This window comes from Poecilia reticulata, chromosome 17, assembly GCF_904066995.2.
Source record: "Poecilia reticulata chromosome 17, P_reticulata-male-v2, whole genome shotgun sequence".
NCBI lineage: Eukaryota > Metazoa > Chordata > Actinopteri > Cyprinodontiformes > Poeciliidae > Poecilia > Poecilia reticulata.
In genome coordinates this window covers 18,425,059-18,445,784 of record NC_088846.1, presented here as the reverse complement: position 1 = coordinate 18,445,784, position 20,726 = coordinate 18,425,059, and the positions used below count along the sequence as shown (strand labels likewise).

General features: G+C 39.4%; 2 protein-coding genes across 4 annotated transcripts in view; one reads left to right on the top strand and one right to left on the bottom strand.

The window, feature by feature from the left end:
• The first annotated feature begins 3,190 nt into the window (after window positions 1–3,190).
• On the top strand, window positions 3,191–6,118 carry gbx1 (gastrulation brain homeobox 1). The gene is made up of 2 exons (XM_008434274.3): window positions 3,191–3,960; window positions 5,048–6,118. The coding sequence occupies exons 1-2, from the start codon at window positions 3,510–3,512 to the stop codon at window positions 5,563–5,565; spliced, it is 969 nt and encodes a 322-aa protein (XP_008432496.1). The 5' UTR covers window positions 3,191–3,509; the 3' UTR covers window positions 5,566–6,118.
• Window positions 6,119–11,949: 5,831 nt separating this feature from the next.
• The window catches only part of agap3 (ArfGAP with GTPase domain, ankyrin repeat and PH domain 3), a 145,930-nt gene continuing 137,153 nt past the window's right edge, over window positions 11,950–20,726 (bottom strand). For all 3 annotated transcript variants that reach the window (XM_008434265.3, XM_008434268.3, XM_008434264.3), the window contains exons 17-18: window positions 17,074–17,329; window positions 11,950–15,479 (exon numbers count right to left, since the gene is read on the bottom strand). In XM_008434265.3, coding sequence (XP_008432487.1) covers window positions 15,255–15,479; window positions 17,074–17,329 — 481 coding nt within the window. In that variant the 3' untranslated portion in view covers window positions 11,950–15,254. The remainder of the gene's footprint in view (window positions 15,480–17,073; window positions 17,330–20,726) is intronic.

Genomic DNA, 20,726 nt, shown 5'->3' with positions numbered 1-20,726 from the left:
TGGAAAACACATACTTTCCCTTTAGCTTATTTGCATCAATTCCTATGTTTGTCAGGATGACTTTGTTGCTGACAACTAGGGTAGATTTCTTTCTGTCAATATATATATATATATATATATATATATTCAATACTTATTTTACCCATTCTATATACTGCACAGTGTTTCTCATCACTGTTTGACCTCAAATCAAATTAATCTGTTCTTTTTTCAGTTAGTCAAGACCCAAAACTTCAGTGAATACACTTACATTTCCTATTTATTTAATTTCCTACTTATTTAATATAATTCTCTAAGCTGTATGACTTGGGGCCAAAATTTTGATTATCTTCTCACAATAGTCAGGTTTATAGGCCAACTCGCGCACAACACACCTCTTCAGATCTTCCCACAACTTTTCTATGAGACCGGGATCAGATTTTGTGATGGGCATTCCAAACATTGACTACTTTGTCTTCAAGCCAATAGTTTGGCTTCAAGACCCTAAGCATAGTAGGGCTATGCTTGGGGTCACTGACCATTTGAAAGACTAACTCCTGATTGATGTTGTGAAATGTTTTCTAATGATGCTAGCTACTTTAATGAGGTGCACCAGCACTTCTGACAGCAAAACACAAACACACACACACACACATGTTCACAATTCCTTTGATTTTGTTCTGGGATTGATTCACTCATTTTGTACAATTTCTATGCCTGCCATCAAACCTTTAAAATTCCTGTAGAATCTCTACAGGAATTGTTTTAGCAAGTGAATTTGACATTTTCAGGAATCTATCAATTGTTCCAGGAATGAACAGAACTTTTGGAGATCTCCTGCTCTTGTCTGATTTATTTAGATTATTTTTTCCTGACAACCCAAAAACAAAGCAGTGTGTTTTTGAGGGGTTGTCTAAAATGACATTCACATTACAAAGCTATGAGATTATGATGTGGGCTTTCACCATATTGATTAAAAGAATCTTAGTGTATGCATATTCTGATGTTAAAGGAAATAAAATTTGTTTTACCTACAACATAATTTATGTGATTATTCAGGAATTTAGCTAAACTAAATAATTTTGCTATAAACAAACCTACCTAAAAGAAGATAAATTTAAGCTTACTTTTAAAAGCTGTGTTTTTAAACTCAGATATAGATATCAAAGTGTGTTTAGTGAGATGTTTATCTGATTCAAATTGTTACAGCATTTAGACAACATGTTGGTTACGAGGAAGCAGGCAATGCATTAAAAGTAGGTGTTATGAGTACATTAGATATACTGTATTAAGAACTTCGATTAAAAGTATGCAACATTTAGATATTACATTTGGATGTGTTCTTCAAATGTTGCTGATAATCTGTCACAGAACCAGGTGAAAAATGTTTCTGTCCTGAATAATGCACGAAGAGACCAGTGACAGGCTACTGCAACCTTAGTGCACGAAGCAGCATTTTAGGAGATTCTTCTTCCCAGCAGGTGTTAAACTTTATCTAACCCCCATCAGTCCCAACAAACTCAAAAAAATGTTTACAACCCTACTATTTCCACTGCTCTTTTGTTTTGCATGTTTTTCTCATTTAAAAAAAAAAATCTCCTGCACTTTCACACATGCACATTTTCTTACATTTAAAAAAAATAACCTCAGTTGTACATTCCTTGGTTCAGAGTTTGACATTTTTGATCAATGCAGACTATTTTAAGTTGAACTTATGTCCTTACTGTGCAGCATGTTATTCGTTATTTTATTTTATTTTTTACATATTCTTAGATTTTCTTTGTGTGAATCTACATGCCTCGATTACGTGTCACTTTTTCTGCTGCTCCGCCAGAATCTTCTCACTGGAAAATAAATTGTATTTCCATTTCTAATAACAACCGATAATTTTCCTTTCAGCTTTATAAACTGTGCTAAAATAAAATGTTACTATCAGGTCGTTATTGAAATAGTAATTTTGAAATGTCCTTATTTGATAATAACAACTGAAAGTGGCTATTTAAGTAAAATAAAACAGAAACTTGCTCATTTTTGTGTAACAGCAAAAATAACCAGAAGAGGAAAACAAAAAACAAAAAAAAACTAACAAAAAAAACAAAAAAAACAAAGGTGAGGTTCTTCTCAAATGGTTTCAATAGATCAAAGAGAGGTCCTGCTTAAGTCACTTGCAATTATAAGAATTAGCCTGGCCTGGCCCTCAGCAGCTAATCAGAGTCGGTGCTGATATGTTTATGTCCTTATGCAATCAGACGACCAGTTGGAGAGCCCGGGCACCCAGGACTCAATAGGGCTAATCATCATCAGCTTCCATTGCCATTTAAAGCGTGAGATGATCTGCGATTAAACCCGTGCTTAAACCAAAGAGAGGAGGGATTTTATTTCCCTCTTTTTTTGTCACTCCGCCATGTGCATCTCTTTGGAGACAAATTACTCTCACCAGAGGAGCGCAAAGGAAAATGTCTGCATTGTTTAGTCTTTGGAAAAGAACATTAAAGTTCTCATCATATTCAGTTCAAATAACCCTGGTTTGACTTTGGCCGGTGTGCCCCCGCGTCCACGCCGTAGTTGACCTCGCATTAAGTGTCTTTTACTGGGCTCTGATTTCGCACAGAGCACCTCTCTCCGGGGAACAATTGTTGCAGGGCACTTCTTTTTTTTTCTCTTGAAGCCGAGCGCATTGTGTTTTTTAAGAGAAACATCTGCCTCTCCTCCCTCCAGCCTCTGTGATGCCCCAATCTTCTCAACAACAAAAAAAAAAAAAAAAAAAAAAACGAGAGAAAAAACCCCGCGTTGTTTTTACGCTGTCCCTTGCATCTAGAGTAATTACTTATCATCAATCAAAATTAATAATAGCTGATTGGGTTGGTGTGGTCAACGATTATAGAAGGGGAAGGGCTGGAGCAGTCTCTCACACCGTTTCGCAGTCAATGGTGAACCTGGCAAATAAAGAAGAAAAAAAGTGGTGGTGTGGTGGTTGGGGGGGTTGAGGGGGTGGGGGGGGGTGCGGCTCTTCTATTTGGTCTCCACTGGGAAACTACCGCCTCTCAAGACGGCCAAAAAGTCAGAGGCTGAATAAGGAAATGAAGCGTAATTTGAGGAAGATGGATGAGTCCCCAGGGAAACACCCCCCACCCCCTCTCCCCTGCCCCCCTTTTCACTCCTCTTGTATTGCAGATGATAACCAATGCGCTCTCGTCCTCTCTTTCTGCGCGCGCTCACACGGTGCGCGTCGGAGAGGGCTTGGGAAGGAGGAGTCGCAGAAAGGTGGGGGAGAGGGTAGATAGAAAGATAGAGGGAGCGTGTGTTTATGTCTCAGTGTGTAACGAATAAGAGGGGGGAAAGGTGTCGCCTCGGCCCCGGCTGACTGACGCGTAAAACGAGCGCAGATATCAGGAGACACAGGGATGACAACACACCAGCAGAGGATCTACTTTCACTTCACTCTGTGGTTAGACTGAAAGTTTTGTCCGTCGCAGAGGAGAGGACATTTGTTGTGAAGTTTCCCTCCCCGCCCCCTAACAAAGAAAAACATGCAGCGACCGGGCGGTCAAGGGACGGCGTTTTCCATCGACTCCTTGATTGGAACCCCTCAACCCAGACCGGGACACCTTCTCTACACCGGCTACCCTATGTTCATGCCCTACAGACCTCTGGTTATCCCGCAAGCTTTATCCCATTCCCCTCTCTCTTCTGGCATACCTCCCCTTGCGCCCTTGGCTTCCTTTGCGGGGCGACTCACCAACACTTTCTGCGCCAGCTTGGGACAGGGGGTTCCGTCAATGGTGGCTCTCACCACGACCATGCCGAGTTTCTCGGACCCTCCGGATAGCTTCTATCCGCCGCAGGAGCTGCCCGGTGCTCGTTTGAGCGCAGCCGATCCCGGATCGAGGAGGCAGGAAAGTCCGCACTCTGACGAGCTGCACAGCCGGGACAAGGGTTCAGAGCTGCTGAACTTTTCTGAAACTTTTCAAACAATATCAGGTTAGCTGGAATCCTCTTCTTTATGACATACAAGTGTTTTTTAAAACCAATCAGATTCAGTCTTTGTAGTTAATGCGCTTAAAAGGCGACGGAGAATCAATAGATTGGTCGTATATCTAACGTTAAGCAAATTGTGCGAACATATAAAACTTTCATATTTGTTATAAAGAAAAAAATAATAGATATAGGCCTGAGTTGAATACCTTTCCAAGCAGCTCTTTGGAAGAATTCTAGACATTAAATGTACAATAAAACTTGAAATAAAAATATGAATAAAAATAACTATGCATGTAATTCCATATTAATTATTAAAAATATTATCAATAATTTTTGAAGTTGACTAAACGTTACTCATGTGATTAACTTTGCTCAGTGTCTGCACATAAAACTATTTTCTTATTGCAAATGATCTGAACTAAAATTGTTAAGTGGTGAATCTGATTCTGTCCATATCATTTGAAGGCATTACTTTTTTTATTTTGTGTTTTACATAATTGGATATGAATTAGATCAGTTTACATTGGAGCATGATTTGAAATTGAATTTATTGTGAACTGGCTAGACAGTTCACAATAAACTTAAACTGAATTGAAATAAGCAGTAATACTGATGGAATATTGGTCTAATTCCCGTTTTTTTTTTTTTTTTTTTTACTTTCCAGTTGTATAAAGTGACATTATTTACACTATATAGAGAAAAGTAGAAACAAATATTTAACAATAGCAAGAAAAAAAAGAGGGATGGAGAACATTCACACATGGGAAAGAGAAATAAAGTTTTCTGTTCTGTCAGGGCTCCTCAAAAGATGTGCAGATGGTGGCTTTACATAAACATAAGGGACAACTGTAACATATGGTCAGGCCAAAAGGGTTGATATAAAGAAGGACATAACCAGAAATAGTAACAGATGAACAATAACAGACTTCCTGATAAAACCTTAATTTTGCAATTGTATGCCTTTATAACAGACCACATCAAAAACAAAAACAAAACAAAAAAAGAACAAGTGGACAGATTTAACATGTAGCGAAATAACCGCATAGGCTTTATTCATATATATATATATATTTTTTGTGTTCTTTTTCAGGTGAGACCAAACTGTACAGTTCAGACGAAGAGAAGCTGGACCTAAAATCGGCGGACGCAGTTTGCAGCGACAGAGACGACAGCTCCGCGGACAGCGAGAACGAAAGTTTCTCGGACGGGAACAACTGCGGCGGCCTGTCCCAGAAGGGCAAGCTGAAAGGCGGCTCGCAGGAGGCGTCCCTCCCGAGCGGCGGCTCGGCGGGGAAGAGCCGTAGGAGACGAACAGCTTTTACCAGCGAGCAGCTCCTGGAACTGGAAAAGGAATTTCACTGTAAAAAGTACCTGTCTCTGACCGAGCGCTCGCAGATCGCACATGCGCTCAAGCTAAGCGAGGTGCAGGTGAAGATCTGGTTTCAGAACCGCAGGGCCAAGTGGAAACGGATCAAGGCCGGCAACGTCAACAACCGCTCGGGAGAGCCGGTGAGGAACCCCAAAATCGTCGTTCCAATCCCGGTGCACGTCAACAGGTTCGCCGTGAGGAGTCAGCATCAACAGATAGAGCAGGGGACCAGACCGTGAACCTTCATTGCCTCTCAGCATTCACATTTGATCAGAACAGACTCTTCGAGTGACTCTTATGTTTGAACGCATGAAGAACAAATAGGAGGATTCAGTTATTTTGTCTGAGAGGTGAGGCTGGGGAGGATCTGCCCGAAATCAGATAAATTATACCTTTTTATTTATTGTCCTGTGAATATGTAAATATAAAGGGTACAAACTGGCACTAAGAGATGTGACTGTAAATATTTTCTAAGTATTTATATGTAGGGCCCGGAACGTTCTGTTGATTATGTGCATGTCCTCATTTGATGGGAGAAAAAAAAAAGAGAGAGAAGAAAATCCCGGATTTTTGTTTTGTTTTGTTTTGTTTTGTGTTTAGTACAATTTGTTGACCACATTTGCATGTTTAACTGAAGACGTTTTACATCTTTTTGGCATGTGCAGGAAGCACAATGGAGATTTATTTGTGGGGGCAAAAAGAAAAAAAAGAAAAACACTGTAAGGAGGTGATATCGAGCGAAAAAGGGACGACTGTAAAATATAATTGATCTAATAAATTGCTTTATACGAATTACTGGAATCCAGATTGAATCACTTTTTATAAAACATAGATGTGAGCTACTTACTTTATGATTGTAAAAGAATACATCAAAAATTTTTAAATGGGACATGGAATGTATGGGTGAAAAAAAAACATAATCAAAGTGTTATTCTTATTTATTATTATTAATTATTATTATTATTATTATTATTATTATTATTATTATTATTATTATTATTATTATTATTATTATTATACTTTATATTCAACTGGTCTAAAGGTCTACTATTATTATACAGACTTTTAAAGCGTGACAGGTTTAAGTGCTGATCATTGATTTCTCAGTGACTGTTTTTATTTGATTAGCAAAATCACGTAGGTAATTTTGAATCTTCTTAAGTTTCAAATGATTTACATTTTTTTTTTTTTTTACAGAGGCATATTTACCTGGAGCATAGATGAGTGTCTTTTTTAGTAGCTGCAGTGATTGATTTCTTTTTAGGAAGCCATGTTGGTGAACTGATGGATCCTCATTAGGGAAGAGCGCATCCAGCACACTGTGAACTTCTCCATCAGTTACATTTGCACCCACAGTAACACACCTTTTTACAGCAACGTTTGTTTTTTTTTTACATAATATCTCAAAAAGTGTATTTTAGCCACAACAAGAGCTTCAAATGGTCATTAAAATCCCATTGTGAACATGAAACTGTTGTTTTTTTTATGAAGATTATGCTTTATTTATAATCCAGCTGTTTTATGAAGATTTGAAATGCACTGAAATGTTCAGAAGTGTAGGCAATTATTAGAATACATAAGTGTAAACAAAAACTGCATGGAGTTCAAGTACCACAAAAAATATTGTATTGAATATAAAAAAAACAAGAAAAAAAAGATATCACTTTACAAATAAGACCAATGCCTGTCATTATGGTGAAAAGTTACATTTCACCTCCATGTCTTTCCCCTTTAGAAGCAGCAACAAAATATAGATATAAATATAGAATATACATATTCCAGAAAAACATGTAGATCAAGAATTTAATTATTCTAAACAATGCAGCCAGAGTAACAATTTGTTGCTAAAATCATATGAACATATTTTAGAGAAAGCAGAAAAGCAGCTGTTTATGGAGACTTTTTGCGCCAGCGTCCAGTTTACCTGAAATATTTCATTCTAGAAAAGCCGATGCCTTTAATAACACTTCACTGCACCGTTTTATAAGAACTACGATGAGGCAGGTTATATATAAAATAAAAAAGTTTCATCATAGATATTTTCAAAGTAATTGTCTCTGTTTTAAATGAGTGAGGAAAGTGTGATTCTTTTTTTTTTTCTCTTTGAGCCTCATTACACTCGCCATCTCAAAATATAGTGTGACCTCAGAGCGTAAACAGGCCTTCGTTGACCTGGGTAAAGTTTATTTCACCGTCCACCTCATACATCAAGACTGTGACACTTGGATGGGGATTCAAGGAGTGATGAGCAAGTGGGAAGTTTTATTATGGCACAAGAGCTGACTAATATAGCCGATCAATTCCACGATAGTGTGCCAGAGTGCAGCTGCTATTTCGAGGTGATGATGAGGAGCAGTGACAAAACTCACCCTTTGACTTCAAGATGGCAATTTTCAAGGTGCTGTGAAGAAAAGAGGCTGCATTCATATGTTTTGTTTTGTTTTGTTTTTTTTTGCTCCTCCCCATTAAATTAACTATGTTGATTCTTTCAGAGTCGCACCAAGCTCTTCTTTTAAAGCTGGAGAAGTGGCTCCCAAATTGAATTATCAGCTCCTTCCACGTGTAACTATTTCCTCATCCCCACCTGCAGCGAGAGGGAAAGGACAGCGAGGGACCTCATTATTGGCCGATGGAGTTGGCGTTGAGTGCTTGACGCTGACTGGAGGCCTGACTTCTTAGGAGGGTCCGGGCGGTTGTGGATACAGTGATGTATGGGCAGATGCATCAAATCGCACAAGATAAACAAGCGATGAGTTTCATCAGGGCCATCATAGCTTTAATTTGGCTGCCTAATGAGTCAGATCTAGTGGCGGAGATAAGAGTTGTCAGAGGCCTGGCTCTAATGAATTTCTTGCCACTTGTAATCAAGGTTGCCTGTCTGAGGGGGGATGATTAATGGAACCCTGGAGGATTCCCTCGGCCCTCAGCCTTCATTACATCTAATGCATTCTCAGGCAAATTAACAGCAAAATGCAGGCAAAAGCCAACAGGGAAAGAGGGGAAGGGAGAATGGAAGGAAGTTGGTGAGAACAGAGTGTTTTTTTTTGGGGTTTTTTTTTTTTAGAAGAAAAAAGATTTCAATGGGGATGTGATGAGGAAGATAGAGAGGTGAAGGAGTTAGGTTGGCAGAGATGGACTAAAATGTTCACATTAGTGAGATGGTATTCAGATTAGTGTGGAGGTGTGGGTTTAAATGAGTCAGAAAGGGCAGAGTTTAACATAAATTCAAACTTGATAGAGCTGAAATTGACGGTTGCAAAACCGGATGAAGACGTAACAGGATGCGGAGCTGCTTATGAGGCTCTGCTAGCTTAGACGCCCAAAGACCACTTTAAATATGCCAGGAACGGTTGAAAAGTGAAAAAGATGCAAATGACAGTGCTGCAAGAAAGTATTTGACCGCATTTTGTTTTTTGTCATGTTCTAGAACAGGACGTTCTAATATCAGCCAAAAATAAACTGTGTGGCTACTGCCAGACCTATAGAATCAAGAAATAACTTAAACAAGACCTCTGTGAAAAAAGCAAAAACAGAATCACACTCCGATTTAAAGAATAATAGAAGAGAAACTGATTTGATATTAGTATGAAAAATGTAACAAAGGCATTTCTGAAGCTTTTGAACTCCGGCAAACCGCAACAAGAGCCACAAATAGTAAAAAACACACAGAACAGTGGTGAACCATCTGATGGGCCAGTCTGCCAAAATTACTATAAGAACTCGCCTGAGAATTACTCAGGAACAATACAAAGCCAGAACAATATGTAAAATACTGCAGGCCTCATCCTGCCTCTGTTAAGGTCAAGATTAAATAATAAGAAAGCAACTAGGATTAATAAAGGCCTCATTGGTAGAGTTGAGAACCCCCGTAACACTGTATACAACATCTTAATTAGTAGCCATGTGAACAAAAATAACCACATGACCATTTTCTTCTTCCCAATTAACAAATTCATCCAGTGGCTGCATTTCGTTCAGCAATGGTCAGTTTTGTGAAATTAACATTAAATCAAAATCCCAGATTATTCTGAACTGTGCAGAAGCTGGAGGTTAATGTGGCAAATACAGCCACAGTAAAACATTCTGGTAAGCAACAAACACCTTTATTCACACCTTGACGCAACGTGGACTGAGCACGTCATTAACAGGCTGTTAAAGTGGTCTGGTGCAAAGCAGCTTGGAGGTGTTATGGAAATATGGATTTAATGTTTGCAAATATGGTCTCATCAGGTCTTTGTGTACCCATCCATCAGCCTCAGACCCACCTCTGCAATCTCTGAGGCAATTTGTCTGAGAAGAGGTGGGCGGCAGAGAGCCCTCCTCACTGTTTAGCGGAGCCCTGATGAAATATCAAAACACACAGCAGCACGAGGGAGCGAGCGAGCGCTCCAGTCTTGCCACAACAAACAGAAGTGGCCGGGGTCTGTCACGATGGGAAGCGTGGTCATGAATTGTATCGCGAACATTCGTATCAGGACGTTTGAATTATTCAAGTGGTCAGTGTGAGCAAGACATTTAAACGTGGACCTCGTAGGCCTATTTTTAACTCCTGAATTTGATATAGTTACTAAACACTTAAGTTTGTTTAATTTTGTCAAACGTATGACGACGTGTTTCTTTTGTATGAATTAATGCATTTATGCAGCAAGGAATTTCAGTGATCAGCTTGTGACTCTTAAGAGGTGTTAGGGAAGGTCAGCACCTGTCAGCTTGTCTGTGTTGCGGGATCTGGTGTCTCATTTTTCTGTTGACAATATGAAGATTTTTTATTTTTTTTTTGGAGTTAGGTTGAATGCTGTGATGAACTGGTAATGTCCAGGGTGAATCCTGCCTCACTTCTGGGCCCTGGAAGGACAGGTTAGTATTCAGAATGGATAAACTTTCGGTCTGACCAGTTTGATGGTCTGTCAAGCATAATGACACAATGGTCATTAAAGTAGGTGTTTGTGCTTTTGGGAATGTGACAAGGTACCAAGTAAAATGAAACTGACTCCAGCCACAGTCCATCTCCCCCAAACTCTTGAATAGTTTTTGTGTCACAGTCTTTTGAAAGCTGCAATTTTCTCTGTTGCATTTGAAAACTTTTTTACCTAAACTTTTACCTTCCACTGAACTTTCCATTAATATGGATGGATCCAGGACTCTGAATATCAAGCTTCTTTAGCAACAAACTTTTGTAGCTCACCATCTTTGTAGTGGGTGTTAATGACTGTAGTCAAATGTCAAGGTGTCAGTTTTCCCAATGATTGTGTAGGCCACAACTTTTCCAAGTTGAAAATGTTTTTATGTGCGTCCTATGTAATCTTCTAATTTTCTGACACACTACCCTGAACATCTGATGTGCATCAATTATTGTTTTTAATAATAATTGTTGTGTTGTATGAACTTCCTTTTTCGAATGAGTTACTGATATAATTTACTTTTTCTGAGATCCTAATTTATCAAGATGCACCTGTACAACTTGATGTGTAATTGAGCCTAATGATGCTCATATGGAGGAAATTCATTTTCTTGGCCTCAAATCAAGACTCCACAGTGTTAGGCTAGCACAGAGGCAGGAAGAAGGCAAACTAAGGCGATGAGCAGGTGATAAAAGACAAACAAAGCCGACCAACAGAGTGGAAGAGGATAAAGATATGCTGAGACAAGATTAGCAGGAAATAAGAACTGGATTAGTGGGAGGTCGACTTCTCTGAACAGTAGGATCTTTGGGTTTTCCCTGAGGTGTTTTGGTGCTTGACACTAAGCTCGGCTCTTTATCTTAATCCTCTTTCAGTGACTCTCGGGGGTCCTGCAGGAAGGAAGTGAGGAGGTTACGTTATGTGACCGAAGACAAGGTTGGGCGAGCCGTTTCAGTGTGACGAAACAATATAGAAAAGAGAAAGAACATACTAATAGAATAAAAAGTCTCACCTTATGTCTAAGTCATCTGCACGTATAGTTCCATTTATAAGTTTACATACACTCCTCATGGAGCCAAATCTTGTACTAAATTAAAATATTTTATTTTGCCATTTGTTTTTAGTGTTCCAGATCTTCCAACTGCTGGTCCTTGGGCCATTCCTGGACTTAATAAAAAAAAAATGTTTTACTTAATTTATAATAAACAGCAAGGGTCTGGTTGGTGATTCATACTTGAACAGAACTAGAAGTTTTAACAGGACAATGATTTTGAAGGCTAACTTCAAGTTCCCTGAACTGAACCGATTCTCCAAAGTCCTAAGCTGTATGAAAATTTGTACACACACTTGTGTGTCTGTTTTAAATACACTTACGAGTGTTCAAAACATTCCAGCCAGAAAAAAAAAAGCATGTAGTTGAGGTGAAACTTAATTCAGGGACATTGCTGCTACATGTGCATAAGTATGAGCACTTTGTATACAGTGAAAAGTAATTAAAATTGTAGACTCGATTCTTAATTTTAAAAAATCCCCCCAAATGGTTGGTTCTCTGGGAAAAACAAACAAACACAATTTTTAATTCACATTCCTAAAATCTGTAATCAATACAAAGCTTATTTTGATGAATGTGATGATGACAGGTAAACCTGTTGTTTCTCTAAACTTCACAGGATCCAGAAGAGCCCAGCAGAGAACAAACGAACAACGCAAACACTAGAAAAATGTGTCAGTTTCCCCAAATTTTGGGAAAGGCTACAATGTTTTATTTGAGTGTTTATTAATAGGTCAAGAGTCAGCCAAGCATCCAAGCATACAACATGTTACTCTTTAGCTTTTACTTTGTTTCACGTTCTGAACGTAAAAGGAAATACAATAGGTAAAACAAACAAAACAAAAAACAAAACACACAAAAAGATATTTACATACTGCATTATAAATATGTCAAATGTACATCATTATACACAAGTACCAAAGATGGTTGGCTAATGTTGAGACCCAAACAGAAGGACCTTAAAAAAATATGTTCAAAGAGAAACAAAAACAACTTATGGATCAAAATGACCAAAATCGTTTAGTTCGTCTCTCCAGGACGAGAGAGGAGCTTTCCTTTCGATAAAAGCACTAAGCTAATATATACATTTTATATTGTTTGTTTGGGTTCAAACAGGCGGGTAATTCTAGTGTTTTTTTCTTCCTATCGTCTACAGTATGTAAATAGGGTTTCAGGGTAATTGCTGTACATATGGAGCTCTTCTGTCATCCCACTGAGCCATGAAAAAGTCTCAGTGAAATAAGGTGGTCAAGTAATGATCAGAAATAAGGCTTATATCACAGTACAGTACGAGTCGAAAATCTGAGCAAAACTCAGGTGGACATTTGAGGTCTTGAAGGAATTGTTTGACGTTTTTGGCAGAAATGTGCTTTTCCACAAGATGTACCCAGTGGTATTAAGACATCTAGTTAGTACCCAAACATTCAACCAAGCCAAATGTATCCACTTAGCCGTTAAACACGCATATAAGAGAACAACCATCTCAACCAATGCGAAAGCTGGCACAGATAGACTAACTTTGGCACTACAAAGTCAAGATTGCACAATAAGCTCTTGACTTACTGTACTCAAGCTGTCTAAGAGCACACCGAAAAAATTACCTTTTGGGTTAATATTCAACTTTTCGAACAGTGCAGGTGATATCAGCAATCCCAGCATTTCTACCAGGTATGTGCTGGTTATCAGTGTCATGACATATTAAGGTGTCGAAAATCATCAAAAATATTTGAAGTTATTCTGTTCTCAAGGTTTAAATGGTCTTTGTTGAGATATCAGAGAAAAATGCCTCACTGGCCAGAGTTTTCCTGTTGTAAAAGAAGGCTGCTACAGCTCTCCTCGGTTTACAACTACGACACAATTGGCTGTTAAGAAATATTAATTTACTCAAGGTCAAGATAATATGAGGATCTCACACAGACCAGTATCCGAGTTCTAATTCACAAGTTCACATTTCTACTAATTCAAATGCCATTTGGTTTAAAGGAAGACATTTCTGCTACACACTATTTTCCATCAATTCTTAATAGTGCACTCAAATAGTGCAAGATTCACGTGTCAGCAGGCTTCCTGCAGGGACAACGGTACCAGTTAAGGATTCTTTGCTGCCACCTTCATATTCGTATTAGACATAACACGGTTGCAGTGGTGAATGTGGTGTATTGTTGGATGTGCATGTTTTTGTTGCATCTCAAAATGTAGCTTGATAATTCCTTAATTATTATTTTTTTGTTAGCCTACATCAACTTTGAACAAAAAAAATAGCACATTTACAAAAAATGTCAAATAATTCCTTCCTCAGTTTTGCAAGTATCCTCTTCTGGCCATATATAAAAACAACTGGGAGAAGTTAAAATCCATAAAGCATCAACATGAGTATTGCAGATAAGGTACCTTGTAGTTATTAGCCCTGTAAACAAATATTTTTGCCTTTGTAAACCAAAAATAAAAAAAAACATTTTAAAATACTTACAAACCAGATAAACGATGAAAAAAAAAATCTGTAGAATACTGCACAGTTGTATGGAAGAAAACTTCTCTCTATTAGCCTCTTTCTGATTGCAATCCCTTTTACCGCCTTTACTTCAGTCACAAAAATGCATTTTGTTGTCTCCCAGCTTTTACGCTCACATGATGCGAGGACAGGAAATGCTAAAGGAAAAGGACAGGGGTCATTTTTTTCATTTAGACTAAAAGTCTGAGCTAGGTCAAACGGTTCTCCTAAGGAATAAGGCAAAGGAACATGAACTACTTTTTACAGATATCTGTACAATGAAACCCAGTTATGTTCCCAAATTTTTACTTTATGTTTATGACTTCTCCACAGAAATGCCCCTGAAGCAGATGTTCAATCACACACACACGCACACACACATGCATACACACACACGCACGCACACACACACAAGGTACCGCATATGTATTTCACAGCAATAATAGCGGATATGATCTCTAGAGTACCAGTTCTACATCTATCAGCCGATCTCCCAGAATCCTGTGCTGTTAAACTGACTGAATCTCTGAAGCAATTACCAACACAATCCACTCAATCTTAAAAGAAATAATAACTCTAACAAAGAGATCGTAATGGTAGAAGTTCACAGTTTCAATCAAACCTTTGAATCTGAATGAATTTTGATTGAAGAGGCACACTCACAAAGCAGTGCGACTTAATAGTCCTAAAACATCATGGCCCTTAATTCCTTTATAGTCCGTTTACTGAAAGATTGTGCCATAGAAAATGACTCACTCTCACCCAATAGGAATTCTGCAATCAGCTCTTTCTACGATGATCCAAATCCATTTCCCTGTGAATTAAGTGTCGAAATCATTTGGCCTCTTTAACCATAATTGCTTTGCTTTTGTATATGATAGAGTGTTGAAGACATACATCACTGTGAAAGCTGTAACAGTCACTGTTATGAGAGATTAAGTTTCTCCCTGCGTCAGTGTTTTTCTCACTTGTAGAAACTACTTTTTTACTGTTCTGCGTGTTGATGCTTAAGCTTGAAAATTTGAAGCCGTTTTCTGACTCACGCTCATTATATTTCTCTGTTCCCATTACAAAAGGGAAGAGGACGACATAGTAGGAAATGCTTTGAGTGTTAAGGATATGCGTTTTTTTTTCTATATGGCATAAATGCAGAAGGAAGTAATCTGTTTGGTTGAGGCTTCAAAAACATAAATCTTAAAGCTGATCGCGATCATTTCAGACCAAGACTGAATAAAGTTAAGAAGAAAAATTAAAAAAAAAAAGAATAAAAAAAAAATATATATTTAAAAATGTACAATGTCCAAGCTTGCAGCGCAGTGGAATATCTTCAGTAACTCGATACCTGATATCTCTCCATTGGTGCTGATTCTGGGTTACACAGTGTGAAACAGAGGAAGTACAACAAGTACACAATGGGCGGGTTTGGGTGTTTCTTTTTTTTTTTTTCTTTTCTGTCGTCGTCTGCAGCTAGCTTCTCTCTGGCTTCTACATGATGCTGATGCTGCGGTTGAGCTCACACTGGGCGTTGTTGTTGTTGATGTTGGGATTGCGGAGGCTCACATTGGACGTGGGGACGGAGCTTAAGCTGTTGGAATCGTTGGGGCAGCCGTGCTGCAGCAGGATGTCGGCGCATTCTTGGCTCCCGGCTCGCCGGGCGTAGGACAGCGGCGTTTGGCTCCGAGCGTCTCGGCTTTTCACATCCACGCCATACTGCGGCAGAAAATGACAGGAAAGTTTGATTCTGACTGTACATCAGAATCAAAGGTTATGTTTTCTTATGTTAGAGAAAACATAACCTCAATATGTCTTCTCTAAATTCCTATAAGGATTTTGTCTGTCCCTACCTGGTCAACCTTAGCAAATTATTTTATTTAAACCAGGCCACAAGCGTCTCACAGGCCCAAATGGAGCGAGTGGAGTTTGGCTCAAATGCTATGATGCTGTTCTACCATTTTATACCATTATACAATACCCCAAATCAATGTTTGACAGAAAAAAAACTGCAAGCTGATAATATGCTCTTGAACACACAGACGATCAAAATGTAGCATCGACACTGGCGAGGAAAATTCCAATTCACTGCACCTGAAATATTGCAGTCTACTAAATACTGCATCAAAGCCGGGCTTGCATTGCAACGTGCATTGGAGACGTAATGACAATTATGATTTGATTTGTTGCGCAACTCTTACCAGAATCTTACCAGAATGGTCAGAAATAAAGTTGTGGAGAAGTTTAATACAAGGCTAGGTGATGAAATAAATTCTCAAGCTCTAAACATAAATCCATAGTTAAAAAACAGTAGAACACGTTAAAGACGATAGATGTTCATGGTAATACACAACTCAGATTGGAGAATCTGGCAACAGGACAAAAGTTAGTTTTGTATTCCAAAAATCTGTGTCATCGCTGAATAAAAACAATAAGGATTGGGAGTTAGCCAGCAGCTTTTCCTGCAACAAACATGTGGATAAAGGTGATCTGATCAGATGAAAATAAAACTTTTTTGGCCTGCAAGAAAAATATTGTGTGTGGAGCTAAACAAGAGATCATTCCTGTCAGAGACAGCAAAAAGACCAAAGACTGGGCTGGATGTTCTTGTTCTGACAAAAACACCAAATGCCATCGCTAACCGTAGCCTTGTTCTTTCAGTCTGAGCTTAAGATATTTTGCACAGAACAAAAATAGGCAACAATTTCAGCTTCCAGATGTGCAAAGTTGGTATGAAATCCCTCAAAGACATGCAGCTCCAACTGCAATAAAAAGTGCTGTGACAAAGTAAGAATTCAAGGGGGAAACAACAGAAACACAAGCCACATAATAACTCATGTCTTCTTTTGTTTCAATTCACAATTATGCACTGATGCGTGCTTGTCAGTAAAACCCCAATGAAATGCATAAAAAATTCTTAAAGCAAGTCAAAATATTAAAACTTTCAACATTTTTCCAACATTTTTTTTTAACTAAACCTGAGCATTTATAGAAAATATAATTACGACAAGAGTCAAATACTCCGTTCTTCTAAGCACACCAACTGCTTGAAGGTGAGAAAGGTGCATATTTTGGAGTAAACAAACACTGTTCTTAGAAAAAAAACAAACTTGTTCTTTGTTCCTTAGTGTTGGCCTGACCTACTTTTATTCTAATCCAAACTGGTACCTTTAAAAAAAAAAAAAAGAAGAAAAAACAAACAAACAATCACATCTTCAGAAGTAAACCAAAAGGTCAACCCAATGCCAACCAATGCTGGACGCCCTTCTACTCCCCCCCCCTCCCTTCCGAGCTCAGTTGAGCCTATACTCACCCAGATGAGCAGCTGCGTGATGACAACATTGGCCATGGCACACGAGAGGTGCAGCGCAGTGCGTCCATCCCCATCACCGTAAGTCTCATTGACCTCCTCCTTGGTGCCGTGGGCCAGCAGCAGCACCACCAGCCTCAAGTCATCCTCCACCACTGCCCGGAGCAGCTGTTGCCCCAGAGGAACATCCGACTGAGGCAGCCCGACCAGGAACAGCTTCTGCTCGTACTTGGCTCTGATCCAGCGCTCCTTCTCCTCCCTGGAGAGGAAAGACAGCCGGGGTTTCAGGTCAGCCAGGGTGAGACATGCCAGACATGCAATCAGCAATTTCACACCTTGGGTAGAGAACTTTCAAAATAATTTAGAGCCCATGATTTAAAGGCAAAGCCATGTGCAAAACGAAGTGCGGGGACACACAGGGGAAGCATTACAGTAATTGGCCTATGAGAGTCACTGAAGTATTGTGACATTTCTAAATTATTAGGGCACAGGAAAGTGATTTCACTATCACAGCCTACCACACGGGGAAATAATACAGTGAGATCGGATGGAGAGATCAGAGAATGCCAAAGGGTGTGATGCTTTGGGCAGCATTCCAGCCTCCGCTGATTACGGCCGTCAGCACGACGGCTCGAGCTCGGCCAGCTTTCTAAAGGTTACACATCTTGAACAGCATGTCTGCTGTAGACAATGCAGGAAGGCGGGGGACATATTTTTATCAGCACTGTCGGCTGTCAGTCTGAACCTGTGGATCTCCTCCACAAAAGAGGCAGTGTGTCTCTGGGCCTCAGGCTCCCTTGGGGTAGCTGGGCTCCGAGTCAGATCGATGGGGCTGAATGGCAGCCAGAAAGAGACGGTTGGATGTGGGGCTCCTTCACTCCAGCCTGCAAAGGAGAAAGGCGATGGAGAGAAGGCTTCGTCCTCTATCAGCAGGCAGAGTTCTATCTTTTGCTTTCCATCTTGACCCGCCAATATCATTCTTCGCCCACATACAAACTGTTCAAATCAGAAGACGACGAAGAAAAAAAAAAAAAATCAATATCAATAAGTGAATGACTGAGCATGCCCAGTGTGGTGCTAACCTGGTGACCCTGTCAGTCGGTCTGATAAGGGGAGCAGAAAGAAGCTGTTGTTTGGATTTGCGGGTGAGTGACAGAAAGGAGAAGGTTTGTGTGAATCAGTTAAAGCGGCGACGCTGGCTGGAGTGACAAGGCTCTCGTGGGACTCTTTATCAACGGGCCAAGGCTTAGCAGCATGTACAACCTGACAGTCTCACTCAATTCAATTGTATTTCATCATAATAAAAGGTGAAAACGTACCCGGCTTGATGTTGCTAAAACAAAAACATTTGGACCTCCACATTTGACATAATTTATTGTAACTTTATGTGATAAGCCAACACTTTGGATGGGAAAGGAAAATGGTACTTGCTTTTCAATGTTATTTTTAAACTGCGGTGTGCATTTGTTCTCGGCGTGCCTGAGCTCCTCTGCTTTGCAGAATCACTTCAGAAACAGTCAAATTGAATCAAAAGGATCTGTTAACATCAAATTTCAAATCTTAGCACAGATTCTAGGTGTGTGTACTTTTACTTGGGGGGGGGGGGAGAGGGGATTCGAATACGTGAATATACTTTAATCAAAACCGGGTTGTCTAAAATGCGGCCTCTGGACAGATCATGTGCACCCACAATTAGAAGTTGAGCACAGAATTACAGCTAAGTTTTTTCTGACAACGATATAAAATATGCACAGCAACATTTTCAGAAACAACAAACCAAAAAAAAAAAAAGGAGATTAGTACCCATAAAAATGATGGGTACTAATCATTATTAGTACCCATTATGGGTACTTTGAATTCTAAGTAAAGTAACCTTTACTTATAATTTAAGTAAAGGTGATCCTAATTTCTGGTTTTTTTTGGGTCGTAAACCTTGTTTGGTCCATTTGACTCCAATGAAATATTATGATCTCTAATCGAAACAGAATACATTTAAATAACCTACTGTCGGTATTTATTTGTTGGATGACAACATTTTTCAACAACTAAATTATTTAAATACTCAAAATCAGCATAGTAAAAGAAAATTAGTTAATGAAACACGCAGCAGGAATTTTGCATCCCCCTCCCCCCCATTTTCATAAATGATTGTTATGAAACGCTGTGTCTGCTGAAACAACAAATAACCTTTGCAGAAACACCAGATCTCGTTTCCATTTGGATGGAACCTAAGATCAATACTTATCAGCACAGAGTCCAAATTGAGTAAGTACAAAACCTGCAGGGGTCATGAAGCTATTTACACCCACTGCAAAATAGTTTTAAACTTGTGGCACCTTCGAGGATTTTGTTGCATTTTTTGTTTTGGGCATGTAAAGAAAATGTGGAAGAGAAAGTCTTTTCGCCCAGCACACTAAAAGCACACCTTTTCTTCCAGAAGATAGTATTATTCGGAACTACAATACGTCCCTAATAGCGGGCAATTGCAGTTGCTCAGAGTTTTATGGCGTAAGATCTCCATCAATTCCAACTCAGTCATTATGTGCGGACAAGCCTGTTAGCGAATCAATTGCCGTTCGAGCCAGTGGACTGCTCAGAACAGGAAGGGGCCGTCCTGCCCCTCCACTCTTATTTCTTTGTAAACATGTTTGTTTTACAAATTCAGGACAGTCTGAGAACTGCAGGTATGTCTCAGGATGATATGCACAACTTTTTTTTTTAAATCTTAGTATGGTGACAAATAAGTAGGGTTGATGTGTGCAGTTTGTTTCGGAAAAAAGTCGACCATGAATAACACGATGAATCTGTAGAGCCCAGTGAATTGATATGAGCTAAATGAGGCATAACGTTAGCACCAAGACGTGAAACAAAAAGGCAGAGAAAAGCCATTAAGAAGACGTCAACATCTCAGAAAGGAGCCCGGAGGACACTTTGTTAGCCTTCACAACAAAATCAGCCCTAAAGACCTGCAAGAAAAGCCTCATTCACAGCTGATCCTGAGCTTTAAATTCAACAAATTCACAGTCCTTTCTAGAAAGTTAACCCAATAAAGGAGCAGGAGGGACAGAAGCAAAAGTTAAGCAAAAATTCCCTAGCTGCAGCCACTTGAAAGAAAGAACGTGAAAGGAAGTAAAATGGTAATCCCGCCTCTGTCTTTTGTTTGGAACAGAGCAACAATCCAAACAGAGGTAGGGTTTAGACAGTCAGGGGGTAACCGAGACTCTTGAATAGGACACTTCCTCACTACAGGAGGAAGAAAAATAAAATCAGCAGATTTAGCATGTCAAAGTGCCGGGACAAAGTGGGAGGGGAGGCGGAGAGAGGAAAGGAGAGTGAATTTACACAGCATGGGGGAACATTCAGGAAATTGAACTGATGGCTAGTCCTACATATACAACACACACACAGGTTTTTCTTCTTTTTTTTTTTTTTTTAAGCTAATAGGCACCAATTTCCCCACCCAGCCCGGAGCACATACTTGTTCTAAATTTCTCTGCTACTTGGAGGATAAAAAGGTGGTTTCAAGTTCCTAGAAAAGACGTGTGTTGCCCCTCTCCTTTAACTACGATCAGACCACACTCGCTGCAAACCACCTCCGTCTTTCAGTAATCTTGCATCATAAACATAGATTAACTTTCACTCACTTTGATGTGTAT